General features: G+C 38.1%; 1 protein-coding gene across 4 annotated transcripts in view; it reads right to left on the bottom strand.

Moving 5' to 3' along the window:
- Window positions 1-18,941, bottom strand: part of LOC107714794 (pleckstrin homology domain-containing family G member 3-like) — a 100,299-nt gene that overhangs the window by 48,937 nt on the left and 32,421 nt on the right. For all 4 annotated transcript variants that reach the window (XM_016520764.1, XM_016520766.1, XM_016520765.1 and 1 more), the window contains exon 3: window positions 6,426-6,883. In XM_016520764.1, coding sequence (XP_016376250.1) covers window positions 6,426-6,883 — 458 coding nt within the window. The remainder of the gene's footprint in view (window positions 1-6,425; window positions 6,884-18,941) is intronic.

Here is an 18,941-nt window from a genome sequence, read left to right as displayed (position 1 = left end):
ATGCAGGCAATTCACCCCAAGCCAGAAGGGGGCGCCCGCAGCAATGCAACACTGTTTCATAAGCGGCCGCCAGCAGAAGAACAGCGAATGCCATGAGTTGCGCACTTGAAAACAAAGCCCACTAGACAGTGGCCATGTGCTTATTCTGAATGCGTCTCTCACAGACTGACAAAGGAGTATACTTCTAAAGGCTTGTGCACGCAACTGTTTGCGAAATGGAGCTTTGTGCTCGTGTATCCTACCTCTCTCATTCGGCACAAATCCAAATATTCCATAATATTTCCATATTTGCGATGTAACTATGGTGCCCGGGAGGTGACATGGTCGGTTCACTTAGTTTTGTCGTGGCCATGACATAATAACTCGTGGGAACGTGATAATATGTTGTGGCCACGAGATATTAATTTCAGGGAACGTCATATTAACTCGTGGGAACGTGATATGTCGCGGCCACGAGATCATTTTGTCGAGGTAACGACATCCTTATGTCATGGCCTCGAGATGCTATGTTGAGGGAACTACATCCATTTCTCATGGCCACGAGTTTAATGTGTAAACAAACCTGCGTGACCATAGCAACCCGGGATTATCAGCGATGGATTCATTAATATTTTATTTTGAATTAAGAAATTATTATATTATTTATTATAGAAATTATTACATTATTAAATTATTATATTAACCATAGGCCTTCGCTACGGGCTGTACTACGTGCGAAAGTCAGCATTCAAATGAAGTTTATCATGAATAAATTTTACATAAAGTGCATAATATAAAATAGGCCTATAAGAAAACATTTGTATCCATCCTACAGTCTTGTAAGTCCATTAACTGATCGTCTTTTCCCCGTAATATTTGTATATTGTTGTTATTATTATTATTATTATTAGCCTATTATTATTGGTTATATTTATCTTCGTTTTTATATAAATTTTTCCCTTCATTTCGATCTTTTTACTTAACATTCTGAATACTTTTGTAAATAATAGCCTACTGTAAATGCTCAACATGCCAATAAAGCTTTGATTATGCTGACTGGAATTTTAACATAGTTTAAATTTAACATATATTTCATTTTATTTCGGCTAATTAATAGACCATAATTATAAATACTATAGTGTTTCGTTGAATAATTAATTATTCACGTAGTTTCACTTGTAAATGAGAAAACACAAGACGCTCATTTATCATCACACATGGGCATAAATACAATCATAAAGTCAAAACTTTATTGGCATAATTGTCAGGCGTTTATTTGCTAAATATATGGTAGGCTAGCAAATGCTAGCATAATTATACAAAACGTTAACTAGGTAAAGCGATACACAAATTGAAAGGGGAAATAAGCATGTATAACAATAAATATAAAAATATAGCCCTAATAAGTTAATGCAATAATAATAATAATAATAATATACAAATATTAAATTAAATGTTTAATGGTAATAAAAAGGTTTTATCCATTTTTGATAATCCCGGGTTGCTATGGTCACGCAGGTTTTTTTACGCATTAAATTCGTGGCCATGAGAAATGGATGTCGTTCCCTCAACATAGCATCTCGAGGCCACGACATAAGGATGTCGTTACCTCGACAAAATGATCTCGTGGCCACGACAAAACTAAGTGAACCGACCATGCACCGTAGTAACGTATCTGAATGCTAAACTATAATTTATTATGTAAATTATAGGCTTTGTACTTCAGTCGCTTTCCAATGGTGACACAGAGCTGATGTTTGGTTCACTGTATTTTATTTTGATAAAGTACCAACTGCGCTGTCAAGTTAGCAATGCTGGAACTGATGTGTTTTGTGTGTGTGTGTGTGTGCGCGCCGGCGCGATCACTTCAACTGTTTCCTTATACCAGCAGAATCAACTTTAAACACTTACTGTCTTATTAATAATGGATCACTGTGTAAAGTTCTGCTTTTATTTGTGTACACTCACAATGAAAACAAAACATTGTGCTTTCGTAAAATAAAGAAAACAAATAGGATGTCGCTTTCTGCCATTTGAGTTTCCTTTCTGTGAACAAATTAAGCCGGTCACAAAAATGAACTGAAACTCAGCGTATATAGGCTACGTTACGTGTCGCACTGTTTTTTCCCTTGTTTATCTGTAAACTAAATCAAATATATTTCAATAATTTATTCCTTGTATGTATATATGTACTGCAGATTTTATATATATAACGTAATAATATTTAGTATTTTCACATCTAGGTGGAACATTTTTTAATTTGTACTACTACTGTCTGTTCAAAATAAATGAAAAGAAACCGAACATAGTAGATTTGTTTTTCCCCCCTGTTGTACCGAAATCGTATTGAACCGTGGCCCCCGAACCGAGGTACGTACCGAACCGTGACATCTGTGTACCGTTCCACCCCTATTTATATGTGTCATATTTAGCTACCTGTGCCCTTCAGCAAGTAGGATAGAAATATATAGAAATTGAATGAAGTTATCAAACACTAAATTCTAAATTATATGTAGATAAATACTTAAAGCTCTTTTTTCTTTTGTTCTTTGATTAACAGGCATCACAGCAGTTGTGTTATTAGGTTATTTTGGCTGCTTTAAGAGCTGCCGCTGCTGAACATGACGTGGATCTGACACGCATCGTATTTTCTCACAACTCTTTACCTTTTCTGACCAATGAGCTGATGAGTTGAATCAGGTGTGTTAGATGAGGGAGACAGTGCTGGGGTGCTCCCTTGTTAAGCTACTCCTGAACCACAGACAACGTCAGAGGCGTCTTACCTGGGCTAAGGAGAAGAACTGTACTGTTGCCCAGTGGTCCAAAGTCCTTTTTTCAGATGAGAGCAAGTTTTGTATTTCATTTGGAAACCAAGGTCCTAGAGTCTGGAGGAAGGGTGGAGAAGCTCATAGCCCAAGTTGCTTGAAGTCCAGTGTTAAGTTTCCACAGTCTGTGATGATTTGGGGTGCAATGTCATCTGCTGGTGTTGGTCCATTGTGTTTTTTGAAAACCAACGTCACTGCACCCGTTTACCAAGACATTTTGGAGCACTTCATGCTTCCTTCTGCTGATCAGCTTTTTGAAGATGCTGATTTCATTTTCCAGCAGGATTTGGCACCTGCCCACACTGCCAAAAGCATCAAAAGTTGGTTAAATGACCATGGTGTTGGTGTGCTTGACTGGCCAGCAAACTCACCAGACCTGAACCCCATAGAGAATCTATGGGGTATTGTCAAGAGGAAAATGAGAAACAAGAGACCAAAAAATGTAGATGAGCTGAAGGCCACTGTCAAAGAAACCTGGGCTTCCATACCACCTCAGCAGTGCCACAAACTGATCCCCTCCATGCCACGCCGAATTGAGGCCGTAATTAAAGCAAAAGGAGCCCCTACCATGTATTGAGTACATGTACAGTAAATGAACATACTTTCCAGAAGGCCAACAATTCACTAAAAATGTTTTTATGAAGTATTCTATTTTATGTTCTTATGAAGTATTCTAATTTGTTGAGATTGTGAATTGGTGGGTTTTTGTTAAATGTGAGCCAAAATCATCACAATTAAAAGAACCAAAGACTTAAACTACTTCAGTCTGTATGAACTGAATTTATTTAATACACGAGTTTCACAATTTGAGTTGAATTACTGAAATAAATGAACTTTTCCATGACATTCTAATTTATTGAGATGCACCTGTATATAACAAATACTTACATACATGCACAGTTTTAATTTTTTTTCGTAACTTCATGACTTAACTGACGACATAACGATGACACCGCATGCTCGTACAACCCCAATTCCAGAAAAGTTGAGACGTTTTGTAAAATGCAATAAAATCAAGAATCTGTAATAATGCTCTTTGAATTTTATTGAAAAACTGAATTTTAACTGACAAAAGTACAAAGAAAAGTTTTTAAAAAGTTTTCACTGACCAACGTAAATGTATTTTGCAAATATAAACAAATTTTGATTTTGATGGCTGCAACACACTCCAAAAAAGTTGGGACAGAGGCAAAATAAAAGTGAAAAGGTTATAGAATATCCAAGTTAAACAGTTTTGAAACAGTAACAGTAAGCAGGTGAATTTGTAATGAGGGTATCGACAGAGGCAAAATAAAAGTGAAAAGGTTATAGAATATCCAAGTTAAACAGTTTTGAAACAGTAACAGTAAGCAGGTGAATTTGTAATAGGTGAGGGTATCATGTTTTGGTATAAAAGGAGCATTTCAGTCTTTGCAAGCAAAGTTGGATCATGGCTCATCACTTTGTGCCAAATTTCATGAAAGTGTCAAACAAATCAAAAATCAAATTTCTCAATGCACAATTGCATAGAATTGAGGTCTTTCACCAACTACATACATAATATTGTGAAAAGATTCAGAGAATGCAGAGAAATCTCAGTCTGTATAGGGCAATGCAGGAAACCTTTGGAAATGTGTGCTGTGGTCAGATGAGTCCACATTTCAACTTGTTTATGGGAAAAATGGACGTCGAGTTCTCAGTCCCAAAGACCAAACGGACCGTCCAGACTTTCATCAGTGACAGGTGCAAAAGCAAATGTCTGTCATGGTATGGGGGTGCAGCAGAGCAAACGGCATGGGTGACTGGCATATGTGCGAAGGTACCACTGACATAGAGGCATATATTGAAATTGTACAGAGACATATACTGCCATCAAGATGACATCTTTCATGGGAAGTCCATGGTTATTAGATCAAGACAATGCCAGGTCTCATTCTGCATGTGCTACAACAGCATGGTTTCGTAGACACAGAGTGAATGTGCTAGATCAGTCCAGATTTGTCTTGAAAATGTATGACCAGTCTTGAAAAGTAGAACCAGACAACGACGATCAGAGATTGCTGAGCATCTGAAGTCTTGTATCAAGTGAGATTTGACAAAAAGTTTGCTTGCAAAACTTTAACAATTAGTTTCTTCCATTCCCAAACAATTAAACATTGTAATTAAAAGGAAAGTTGATGTTACACAGTGTTAAACATGCCTCTGTCCCAACTTTTTTTGGAGTGTGTTGCAGTCATCAAAATCAAAATTTGTTTATATTTACAACAACAAAAAAAACTAAGTTGGCCAGTGAAAACATTGAAAAAAAATTTTTCTTTGTACATTAGTCAATTAAATAAAGGTTAAAGAGAATGAACAAATAACATTCTTGATTGTATGGCATTTCACAAAATGTCCCAAATCTTCTGGAATTGTGTCTTAACATGTGTCTGTGTGACAGATTAGTGACTGAAAGCTGACTTAATGTGTTCTGTGCGACAGAACCGAAGGCAGATTTATCGCATTTTCTGTTCACCGAAACCGAAAGCTGATTTGACAAGTGACAGATCTCAAGCTGTTTTAGCATGTTTCTGTGGACAGACTAAGGTAAGCTTGACTAAGCGCATGTCTGTGCGACAGACTAAGGCAAGTGTGAGTACGGATGAACTTATATATCTTATTTATGTGTAGTGGGAGAAGTTACAATCAGCTGAGCATCAGCTGATGCTGGCTGTCACACCGTGGTCTGCCTAAAAAACGCATGAGCTCCATTTGTCACTCTAACTACATTTTTGGGTGAACTATCACCTAACACACCCTTATAAGAAAAGAGTGTGTAAAAATTTGGGCTGTCAATTCCAAAAAAAAAAAAAAGTATTTCATCAAGCCTCCTGACCCATATCCTGCTATTAATCAGTCATTCACACTGGATGATTTCTTGCATTGAAGAATAGTAGGAACTGAATCGAACTAAAAGCAGGGTCTCAAAGCATATATTTTTTAATTGACATTTTAAAACTTAACACTGCATCTTAAAAATGGTGTCAGAAAATAAAAAACACCAATACACAAAAAAACAGCCCAAAACGTCCATCTACACAGCACAGGGGTCTGCAACCTACGGCACGAGTGAGAGGTAAACACTAGCTTGTGAGCACAGTGTATGAACTGTTTTTCATTTACATGGAGTCCCTCACACCTACATACTTTTCTACATTGTGAGAAACTCCTTCCTTATAATCAAACTATGTGTGTGATTACAAGCTGCAATGCAGATCAAGGCAGCAGTAATGTACGTGTCTATTGACAAAGAGGTGAGCAGAGGTGAGCAGGCATCACCAATAAAGTCTTCATGGGAGCTGAGCACATGCTTGAGTAGAGCAAGCGGTGACAATGCTAAAACAGTTTAGAAATACTCAACTAGAGATTAACTAGGAAAAAAAATGGGACTGATCTAATGCATGTTAACAAAAATGACAGCATGTCAGATAACTTACATTTGACAGAACTGTAACTTTAAAACCAAGGTACGCATCGAACTGTAATTTTTGTGTACTGTTACACCCCTAGCATATATTGTAATTAATTACATTTTTTGCAAATTTTATTTGTTTGACACTTGAATATAAGCATTTGTTTAGAAAGGTTAAGACTAATGCTGACCTCTACGATACTCCGCAGATCTCTCACATACATCCGCTCCGTCTCAATGATCTCCATGACCACACGGTCCAGGTAGGTGAGCTCAGGGTTGGGTGCCATGGTGTTGGCAGCAAATGGAGAGAAACTATTGGAAACGGAGGAGCTGTTGTTGTTGTTAATAGTGTTGCTGCTATTTTGCTGGAGGAAGAGGGTGGTTGCTTGGGCAAGACTAGTGCCCTGAGTCTCATCCGGATCAGCAGCAGGCGTTAATTCCAGATCCGCGTTGTCCTCAATAGGCACACCAGTAGATGGGATTTCTGACAGGAGAACGTCTTCCCGAGAGGAACCAGACCCGGATGAGATGGTGGAGACCACGCTTATGGGCGTCTGGACTTCTGTGAAGTCAGAACAATCGGACAGCGTAGCAGTGGAGGCCCGGTCATAACTGCCAACAGAGGCAGTGGACAACCGAGGTGATTCTAAAGTAGAAATGGCAAAAAAAAAAAAAAGGAAAAGGTACAGAGAGAGTGATTTATCTTCACATCATAGCCAATCACAACACATTTTTCACACTCAAATGACTAATTTTCTTTATCACACAATAAGCCAAAAGAAGGATTGTACAAGAATGCAGCAACAATTTTCAGATTTTGAGTTTATTTGTGAACTGATGTTCAGCTATTGTTTTTAACAGTCAGTTTCTTTTAGGCTCATCCAATCATCAAAGTTTGGTAAATACCGCAGGTGTCATGATGGTCACAGACACGGAAATGTACCTTCCACCAAGCTGAGTGAACGCAAACTAACAATATCAATGAGTGAGACACTTTTTAAAGTCATTTAAAATTTGACTGGACATGATATCTAAGTAGGTATCAAGCGGTGATATCTAAGTAGGTAAGTTTCTACTTTTTAATTAGTATGTCCATGTACACCAGTTAGATTCATTCTTGAGTTAGATTGTTTTGTGGATGTAGTATGCTCACAAACATGGGAGGCAGGACTTGCTGAGTGAGGAGCATAATAGGCCAATCATACTGTGATGGAGGCATTGCCTGCTCTCACATATATTTTTTCCCATTTATTCTCAATTACCCCCACCCCAACTTCAAGTAAAAATTATCATAAAATGATATATATGCACAATTTTGGTAATACCAACACACCTTATGCCTGTTTCACATATACTCCGTTTGCAGTGTGCACGCGGTGCATATTTTTTTCTGTGCCCATGTTAACAGGTTAGTGCATGCACACTGCAAACGGAGTATATGTGGGATGTTTTTTAATTTAAAATGTTTGTGATAGCATTGTAATGTAAGAAAAGTAGGCTATAGGCTATGTTTAAATGTTTTTCCACATGCTCAAGCAACTTAATATATAAATCTAGAAGTAAAATGCATTGAATGTTTATATTTATTGCTTTTAAAAGTGAGTAAGTCTAAGAAAGATTGTATCAGTGTACGGTGTAAAAAGAGAATCACAATGCTGAAAAGCATTTTCAGTAACAACTTTTGGATTTGAAATTAAAATAATAGATAAATGTTATGTTTGTGTTATACAGCTGCAGATCAGTAGCAGACTGCAAACGCGTCCTATGTGAAAGCACAATGAACCTGTGCTGCTTCTGCACCACATACACACCACGCATGGACTGCATACAGAGTACTGCAAACAGAGTATGTGTGAAATGGGCGTAATCCCTAGAAATTATTAGCAAGAATGAAGAGCATTTGCACTCAGGAATTAGAACAGAAACAGCAGTTTAATGCATTCCATCTGATCGAGTAATAAAAAAATCCAAAGCATATTAATGTAGACTTTGATCGGCTAGGGAATGGCCTCACAATCACAGAACTGAACCTAACAAAAGGACAATATTGCAAAAGAAAACTGGTCATTACAGTATATGTCTACTACAGGAAGACCACCTTCTGAATAAAAAAAATATATTATGAAAATAATATTAGCTAATGGTGTATTTGCCTTAATATAACCTTGATTTATTATAAAGAACATTTTTAATATGTACCTCATTTGTCCTAAGGAACAGTGATATAAAGAGTTTCTCATTAAATTATAGCATTTACAGATATGTTTTTAAAAGCACTTTCTTAAGGTCCAAATTAAGATTCATTAAAAACTGTCAAAAAACAGACAATACTTGCTCAGGATCAGTGTCTCCCATCTACCTTTCAGCTTATAAAAGTGAACTCAAGGTCAGCAGCAGGACAGAGGGAGGAAACAAATTTTTCTCTCTTCATTTCCATACAAGCATTTTGAAAGTAAACACTTTCAAACAGCACTGACGTCTCCTGTCAGCCCATCCCTTTTATGCCTTGTTCTGGACTTTCACCTCTATATCTTCAAACTGTTGCTGGGTGGTCAATGACATCATGTGTTTAAAACACAATGGACTAGCATTTACAAATAAACAATGCTACATCAAGTCATAAAAAATAATATGGCTTTCTTTTTTAATTCACATTTCCTAAGCCAAACTCTTTACATAAAATAAACGTCCTACAGTTTAAGACTAATATTTTGTACAGTGCCTTGGCTGTTCAGTTATTCTTCTATTAAGTATGATCATTTGTCTTTAGGCCAAATATAGACCAAACTCAAAAGTATGCTAATATACACATTATTAGACTTGTGCCGTATTCGGTAATGAGATATATCACGGTAATGAATATGCACGATATTGTTATCTTGGGCTCTTCTAAATACCGTGAATAATTATATATTACAAGTTATTTAGAATTTTGAATGAATTTTAAGAATATATATATATATATACACACACACACACACACACACTGGGCTTTAAAGAGCTAACCTAGTATTTCAAGGCAATGTATTATGACATGCTCACAAAAAAAAAGGAAAATTCAAGTTGAGATAAACGTTCTAAATGTACTTATTGTCCTAAATATATTACAAATATTACAAAAAAGTATGGATAAGAAATAATTCAATCTATTTAATTTAAAATGGATTATTTTACACTATATTTGTGTGATACAACTTTTATGCTTAAAGTTTCATGTCACTGGAACTCCAGCGGAATCAATTGGATCAATCAATCAAATCTTCTGTTAGCTTCACATAAGGGGCACAAATTGTGTGGCATGTTGAGTTGCTGTCTATATAAGCGGCAGACCGCAAAGCAGACGTTTTCTCTGCCATGAGTGGTTAACAGAGTCTGGGTCAGCTCACTGCAATAATTCAAACATTTAGAGTAAGAACATAAATTCACACACAGGTTCTCATGCTTGTCACCATATTGATTTGGTTTTCAGAATGGCTGCATTCAGGTTACAGCACTATTATGAGTTATAGATGGTTGGCATCATTGGCTGGTGATGCAGATACAAGGACTCTAATTTTGAGGCCAAAGGATTTAAGTTAAGCAATCAAGAATGACAATATGATTAACATCATCGGAACTGATCTCAGCTTGGATGAAGGAGCATCTTCTCCAGCTCAACCTTGCTAAGACGGAGCTCGCTGTAATCCCTGCAAACCTGTCAGTTGAGCAAAACATCACTGTTCAACTGGGGTCTACAACACCAACACGAAAATTGTTTAATGAAAAGTTGACCTTTACCATCCACATTCCAACAACAGCCAGGTCGTGTAGATTTGTGCTGTACAAAATCAGCAATGGACTGCAATGCTCTACTGGCCTGCCTTTCTAAACTTAAGGCTTTGTCGATGGAACCTTACTAACGTTCCCTGCTAAATGCATAAATGTGATGTAAATAGAAACTAAATAATCCTACAGTTTTACTCTTCTAGTTAAGAACATACTAGAACAAATATTTAAAACCATCATGGTTCCAAAGTCTTAGATAAATCCTATACTTTCAAGTTTTTTAAAATAAATTATTTTTAAGAGATCTTGAAGATTTGAAAAGCGCGGGGGAGAAAAGCCTTTAGACTCACCAAACCACTGTGATAACTTGAGATTAAAGCAAGTAAACCAGCATCTCTCCTCCCAAATACTCATAAGGGTAGAACCATTCCTCAAGAGTTGTACTTGTAATGGCTCAAAAAACTCTGGATTGTTGCTGACTTGCCCCCAGCTCTCTAGGTTTCTTTCTGATGTTCTTATATACTATTTTCTACGTTCATTCAAATCTTCCCCAAAATGGGATCTACTGTAGGTATTGTCCAACACTGGTACTGCCCTGTGATTCAAATTTCTCCTGTGATTCAAAGTCAACTGTTACAAGCCAGTTCTTTATACTCTCCAAGATGGCAGCGTGTGAACAGCGCGAGGCTCAGCGTCTCTCCAGTTTTTGCAAATTACTTCTTATTTCACTAGTTATTTTCAGCGCAGTTGTTCGACATAGCTACACATTAACCTCTTACAACCGTCACACACTATTGGATATCAAACTTCGCTACACAAACACCGATGTGGATACAACACTAGATCTTCATCTACTGCCTCCCGAATTACTCCGGTCCCCGGGCTCGAGTGAATCAGCCAGTTCGACAGGAAGTGCCCGTCGTCGGCTCTGCGAACGTAAACAAAGACGGGGTAAGCGGAGCGGCCTGCGGGCTAAGCTAAAGCTCAACCCGCGTCGTCCAGCGATACCAAGCATCTTCCTCGCTAACGTACGATCTCTGGCAAACAAGATCGACGAGCTACGACTTCAGATCACTCAGTGAATGTTTATAGACTGCAACGTTATGGTTTTCACAGAAACTTGGCTCAATAGCACCATTCCAAATAGCGTGATTGAGCTAGAGGGGCGCAATATCTACAGGGCTGACAGAACGGCTGTGGACTCCGGTAAAAGCAAAGGTGGGGGTGTTTGCCTCTATGTAAACAGATCCTGGTGCTCCGATGTTGTTATTACTAAATCCCACTGTTCTGCTGATATTGAATACATCTTTATCAAGTGCAGACCCTTTTTTCTGCCTCGTGAATTTACAACTGCCATAATTGCTGCAGTGTATGTACCCCCGGATGCTAATGCTAAACTAGCCATGAAAGAACTATCTTCTGTTGTTGGTAAGCTGCAAACAACACATCCGGATGGAGTCTTTATTATTGCTGGTGATTTCAATCATGCCAAGCTGAGAACAACTCTCCCCAAATTTTTATCAAAATGTTACTTGCCCGACAAGAGGAGACAATACTCTTGATCATGTTTATACAAACATCCCTGATGCTTACAAAGCAACTCCCCTCCCCCACGTTGGACAATCTGATCACCTCTCCCTGTTCCTGCTACCCAAATACACCCCAATCATCAAACGTGTGAAACCCACTGTGAGGGCTGTTAAAGTTTGGCTGGAAGAAGCAGACTCTTCACTACAGCAGGAGTTCCAGAACACAGACTGGAATTTGTTTGCTTCTCGGGCCACACTGGACTCCCACACAGATGTTAATACCTACACCAGCTCTGTTCTGCATCATATCAACGAATGTGTTGGCAAGGTAACCACCCATAAAGTAATTAAAATGTACCCCAATCAGAAACCTGGATGAACAAGGAAATCCGGCTCCTACTGAAGGCACATGACTCTGCTTTCAAATCTGGTGACCGTGAAGCCTACAGCTTATCCAGGTCCAATCTGAAGAGGGGAATTCAATCTGCTAAATACAACTACAAACTGCGCATTGAGGACAGATTTAAAAACAACGACCCTCGGTGCATGTGGACAGGCATCCATACCCTCACAAACTGCAAACAGCACACCCCCAACCAGCAATGCCACCTTCCCTGATGAACTGAACAACTTATGCTCGCTTTGATCGTGGAAACACAGAACCACCCATCAAAGCTGTGCTCACACCTGACGACCTGCCGCTCACACTTTCCACCAGTGACGTGTGCTCCACCTTGCGTAAGGTGAATGCACATAAAGCTGCCGGCCCTGACGGCATCCCTGGCCGAGTGCTTAGGGCCTGTGCAGAACAGCTGACTGAGGTCTTCACCAACATTTTCAACCTCTCTTTGGCCCAAGCCATTGTTCCCAACTGCTTTAAAACAACCACCATTGTACCCGTACCAAAACATGCTGGTGCAGTGGCCCTCAATGACTTCCGCCCGTTGAATCACTGTGGTATGGCACCTGCTCTGTTTCTGACCAGAAAGCCCTCCAGCGGGTGGTGAAAACTGCCCAATACACCACTGGTGTTGGGCTACCCTCCATCAAAGACGTTTACCACAAACGCTGCCTAAGGAGAGTGAGAAACATCATCAAAGACTCCTCTCACCACAATCACAGACTGTTCACTCCTCTCCCATCGGGGAGACGTTATAGGAGTCTTCGCTGTTGCACCAGCAGACTCAGGAACAGTTTCTTTCCCTCAGCGGTCAGCCTACTGAACTCCAATCTCAGGCGCTGAACACTACATCCTAGATGGACCACCTAATGCTTAACTTAAAAAAAAAAAAAATTGTTCAGAACATTAACCTGTCTGCACCCCTCACTCACAATGTTCTTATTATTCCCTCTATTATTTTGCACATTTCTCTGATATTTTGCACATTCCCTTGCACATTTCTACCTCCGGATGCCGTTTGCACTGTTATGGTCATTGGCCATATATAAACATATGCTATTTACGTACCTCACTGTATAATGCACCTTCTGTTTATACTTTCCTTGCACCCTATGTTGTATGTACAGTCATTTGCATTGAGCTGGTCTCTGCCCTCCTACCTCATAACTTGCACTATATGTCATAAAGCTTAATGTATATACACATAATCTATATTTATTTATATACTCTGTTATTTGCACTTCTGGTTAGATGCTAACTGCATTTCATTGGCTCTGTACTTGTACTCTGCACAGTGACAATAAAGTTGAATCTAATCTAATCTAATATGAACAAATAGAGCACATCTCTTTTCCTAAGGAGGGAGGGCCTAATAGCTGTGTTTGGCTGTACTCATAATAGGGTTGGGAAACTGATAAAAGGTTGTAGCTCAGTAAGACTAAAGGAATGCAAAGAGAACAATGCATAACCCATCCTGGTCTCTTCCTTTACAGTTAATTTAGCAAAAACAAGAATAGGTAGCTGGACTCAAAGAATACAACTTGATGATGTGAACATTCATTCTTAAAGGAATACTCCACCCCAAAATGAAAATTTTGTCATTAATCACTTACCCCCATGTCGTTCCAAACCCGTAAAAGCTTAGTTCATCTTCGGAACACAATTTAAGATATTTTGGATGAAAACCGGGAGGCTTGTGACTGTCCCATTGACTGCTTAGTAAATTACACTGTCATGGTCCAGAAAAGTATGAAAAGCATCGTCAGAATAGTCCATCTGCCATCAGTGGTTCAACCTGAATTTTATGAAGCGACGAGAATACTTTTTGTACGCGAAGACAAAAATAATGACTTTATTCAACAATTCGTCTCCTCTGTGTCTCTCCGCATCACCGTAGCACCATTTTGGAGAATATCCACTGAACGCAAGCATGCGTATGCTCTTCTGTGTCAGCCGCGCCACACAGATACGTTTTCTACATGTATTTACGCTTTGATTTGAACGAAAACAGCACATCCGTGTGGCGCGGCTGACACGTACGCTAGAGCGTACGCTGCTTGCGTTCAGCGGATATTCTCCAAAATGGCGCTACGGTGATGCGGAGAGACACAGAGGAGACGAAATATTGAATAAAGTCGTTATTTTTGTTTTCTTCGCGTACAAAAAGTATTCTCGTCGCTTCATAAAATTCAGATTGAACCACTGATGGCAGATGGACTATTATACAGGTTTATAAAAACTGCACCTAGAAAGTCACTAGAATAAACTACAGAAGTATATTTGGTTTTGACTAATACATTAATAAATATCTAGAAGGACAACAAAAAAGCTTTGTTTGTTTGGGTCTTATTGTAAATTACAATGGGTCAATATATCTAAATACAACTTGAACTTTTGATTATGAACAGAATAAGCAGAATAAGTTGTCTGGTCCACAACTTATTCTGGCCAAGAACTCAAGTTCAAGTGAGATTTACTGTCATTCTGCTATATTTTATGTGGAAACATAAAAAGGAAATAAATGTGCCTCACAGGACCACTGTGCTACATATTTAAACATATATGAGATATCCACAAACAGGAAAATGCTAAAAGTGTAGATTATTGGCCTTTAAATGTAACTGCAGCAGTATGACACAACACTGCTTTGTGTAAGAGACAAGAATAAGGACGTCTATACTGGAACTTCACCATCGTAAGGAAAGGTGGGATATGATCATGTAATATGACTGATGTATCTACAGCAAATTTTTCTGCCTATGAGTCATAACAGCAATCCCGGATAAGAAGACAACAGAAAAATAGCGTTTGAAGCCTCTAATGCACATCTGATCATAGAATTTAGTGGTTAATTAACAGACATTATATTTATTCAAATGTGCACACTTTTGGACTAAAAATCCTAATGGAAGATGTTTAGCAAAGCCCTGTGATCACAAATAAACTGGAGCAGATGCAAATAAATATGTATGTGTCTTGTAATTGTATTTGAAATATCAATAACTACTCATTGACTTTGCATGTTGATTTTGCACTTGTGACATAAATTAGGAAATTAATGGCAAATTACTATAACAGTTTTATCAAAAACAGTAGTCAAACATTGAAGTTGCAGTCTTAAATCTTTATAATGCTACACAGTTTGTCAAGTTCAAATAAGAATCTCATGATAATAGAGTGCAGTAAATGCACCAATAAGCACCAATAATCTGGGGCTGCCGGTGATTTTTGCATGTAAAGAGGTATGAGTGTTAAAACTGACAGAGCTTCATCGAAAACAATGTAACAGTAACAAAAACAGCTCATGGAACTTACTGGTAATCGTCAATCAAGCCAAACTTCACAAAAACTTTCCAAACGCTCCAAGTGGAGAGCACAAAAACATAAATACATGCAACAAGATATTCCCTGTTATTGTAATGGATATTGGAAAGAGAATTCTAAAACTGTGGATTCAATGCAAATAATGTGACAGAGAAAAAGTTGTTGTCTTCCTAACCCTCCTTTGTGTTTGACAGAGTAAGTATTGTCATGTTCTGTTTCTATCTCCTAGGTCTGTGTCTGTACTCGCCAAATTATTAGCCTCTGTGTGCACCAGAACAAATCAGTTGTTATATTAATGATGTATTAAATTACCACATGCAATTCTACCCAGTTAATTGGTGCAGTTAGTGAAAATAACCTACAAAGTTATGCTTTTCACACAAGCTATTCTGATATTGATGTCACTTATATGGTTATATCGATCACTACTTATGGCTAAAATGATACAAAAAAATCATAAATATCAAAAAAGACTGATATGGTCCGGATACATTGAGAAGAAATAAATACAATTAAAACTTTGGCCTCATGTCTATTCACCTCACATGATATTTAATAATGTGTCCAGTATGTGTATCAAAGTCGTTAAAAACTGTGAATGCACATACCCAATTTGAGAAATCTGAAAAAATGACAATGGGGATTTGCTCAATAATATTAACATTAATATAACTTTCTTTGTTGTTCCTTGTTACTCCATTATCATACAGTAGTTTTTCTGTCATTTGTTCCAGTTACGGAAAGATTTAGGTGAGTGGATCCATGGTAGCTTATGCGCCTCAATTGCTATGAATTGTTTTCATTGTTAAGGATTGGTTGGTTGGCATGTGGCTGATATATGCACTAGAAAAGCTGCACCCAAATTGCCTGCCCAAGTGGAAAAACAAAGCACTGTTGCCAAATTACACGGATTATAGTAAAATCACCAACTGTAATGTGTTTGATAGCAAACTAACTCAACTAAATCAAATTAACAAAAAGTAAACCATTTCATGTGTTTTCTCAAACAACTTGTGAAAACCCACAAAAAACATATTCCACCACATTTTTTTCACAAACACACATTATGTACTACACATTATGTTGCAACATAAAAAAAAACAAAAAAAAAAACAACCATTGTATTAGCAGAAGGATCAAAACATGAATTTCATATGTTGACAAATGGACATACAAAAGGATATACCTTTAAATCTAGACCTACCAATGTGTTTCTAGTTTTGGTCTATGGCTTTAATTTTGTCCAAAGCCAATGTGCTGCACCTTGGTTGGGTTAGTTTGGTTGTTACTGTCACGGCTCGGTTCAGGAAAAACACACTGTAAGCAAGGGTCTGGGTCCAAATGCAGGCTTTTATTTCGACTGCAGGGAAAACAAAGTCAAAACAGAAAACAAACAGAGCTAAGACTCTGACACAGGCTTGAACAGAAAAGGGAATCTGATGCAATACGGCCACGTAGAGCTTGCATCAGTCCCGTAACAACACCTCATAAAACTCGTAACTAACCCTAGTAGTACAACTACAAACAATTATTAATAATCCGCCCAGAGAGGTGTGGGGAAGGCGCATAAATAGCCCTCAGGATGGGCCACAGCTGTGTGTGAGTGAGTGTGTGCACAGGTGTGTGGAGTCAAGGTAACGGAAAAGGAGTCCGGGAGGATGGGAAATGGCGACCTCTTGTGGTGAGGGAGAACACCAGACGCCAGACCCTGACAGGACCCCTCCTCTAAGTAACGGCTTCCAGACGTTCCAGAGCGCCCCCCCCCCAGGGGAACGGCAGAGCGGGGATGGAGTAGGGGGAGGGATGGAGGGCCCAGGTTTGGAAAAGGAGTCCGGGAGGATGGGAAATGGCGACCTCTGGTGGTGAGGGAGAACACCAGACGCCAGACCCTGACAGTTACTGCCACTTAGATGTCTAGTGACTTAAATAAAAGTGTGTGAAGTTTACAATTTTAAACGTCATCAGTTCTATGGTATACATTCACTCACTACCTGAATGTTGAATTATCTGTAGAAGTCATTGTAATGAAATAAAAGCAAACAATACTCAAGTCTATCAGGTGATTTAGTTGGTAAGGCTTTATGTCTAATCTTACAGTGAACAGCCATTACAAAATGATTCTATTAACAGTCTTTCACTGTACCTCACCATAGTGTGACCACTATGGCAGTATGCAATGACAAAAACTTAAAAATGCAGCAGGATGAAGTTTTTTGTTGTTGTTGTTATATCAACTTACCACACAATCATGTTTATGGATCACTCCAGTTTGTTTGTTACACTGGAAAAGTTAAGTCAAGGCCCAAATATTGCATTGTAGGATACAGTAGTGCTCTCTTTTTTTGACAGTTGTAGTAGTTCATCAGGGATTCCGTGCAAGCAGCACACAAATATGCAAAAAATAAAAAAAACAGGAAGGGGGCAAAAACCTTTTCACAGCAGTGTATATACTGTGCACATTATACATACTGCATTTGTAGTAGGATCTGGAACAAGATTCATGAAACTCATGAACTGTTATTATCTTCTTATTTTCCAACTTCCTATTAAAGTTAATTACTAAGCAAAACAAATATTTTATACTATTTATTTAAGATTGTTCTAAACTTTCTCAAAAGAATATTCTTAATATTTATCGTGAATATACTGTATCATCTTAAAATTAGGATAACCAACTTTTTGTCTTCAATCCCCAAAGTAAGATGTTTAATAAATTTACTGGGTTGTTTAAATGTTAAGCATTACTTTTACTATTACTAGGGATGTGAATAAGTACTTTGAAGAGATCGATAATGCAAACAAAGACCTGGTAACAACAAAAAAACAACAAAAGACAAAGTAACAACAACTCAGTAACTACAAAAGTCAAATATGGTAACAACAATATCAAGTCAAATCAGACCTTGTTTTTAATCTTATTTTAATCGCATTTCCTAACTGGCTAATAAGCCAGATTGATAATGATGACAGGTCCACTGAACATGCTCTTTAGCTCTCTGCTTGTTGTTGGATAGCTTGGTTAGATCTCTGCCTTCATGTCCTCTAACGCAGCTTGCATAAGGTGACATTTCTTACAGTCTAGTCATCACCCTAAGATACATGCTACAACCCTGTCAATAAAACAAGAATAAAGCAAAAAGATACAGATACATTATACACATCTTAACAGAGCTATTAGCAGGTGACAACAACTAAGCACCTTAAAAATAGGAAACCACTTGTCGCTGACCCCTTAAAATAAGAGAGCTTAGGCAGCTTGTTTCCAGTCTTTACCTAGGGTAGATGAGAAAACTTTCAGTGCTGCATGCATTTTTCCGCTTGTTTATAAAATGCAGCCCAGAATAAACGGCGACATGGTTAAACTTTTTCTCTGCATCACTGCAGCACACAGACTCATTGTTGCTTAATAAAAACAGAGAAGGCATTGTGTCCAAAGCAGAACATTACTGACTGCTCAGTGGGCTTGGAATCACCTAAATAAAAGAATGTTAACCCAAACTAAAGCACGGAAATGAAAATAAGTCAATGAAATTAAAACATGATTGAAAAAAACCACAATATGGTTACAATGAAAATACAGTGTTTATCTATGTTTTAGAGCAGTGTTTCCCAACCGGGGTGCCGTCTGTCGAGAGCAGGGGTGTCGTGTAAAAAATCATTTTTTAATATTTTTAAATTGCTAAAAT

This window comes from Sinocyclocheilus rhinocerous, unplaced genomic scaffold (assembly GCF_001515625.1).
Source record: "Sinocyclocheilus rhinocerous isolate Xijiao unplaced genomic scaffold, SAMN03320098_v1.1 scaffold2524, whole genome shotgun sequence".
NCBI lineage: Eukaryota > Metazoa > Chordata > Actinopteri > Cypriniformes > Cyprinidae > Sinocyclocheilus > Sinocyclocheilus rhinocerous.
The sequence above is the reverse complement of the archived record's forward strand: the minus strand, read 5'-3'. Positions and strand labels throughout refer to the sequence as shown.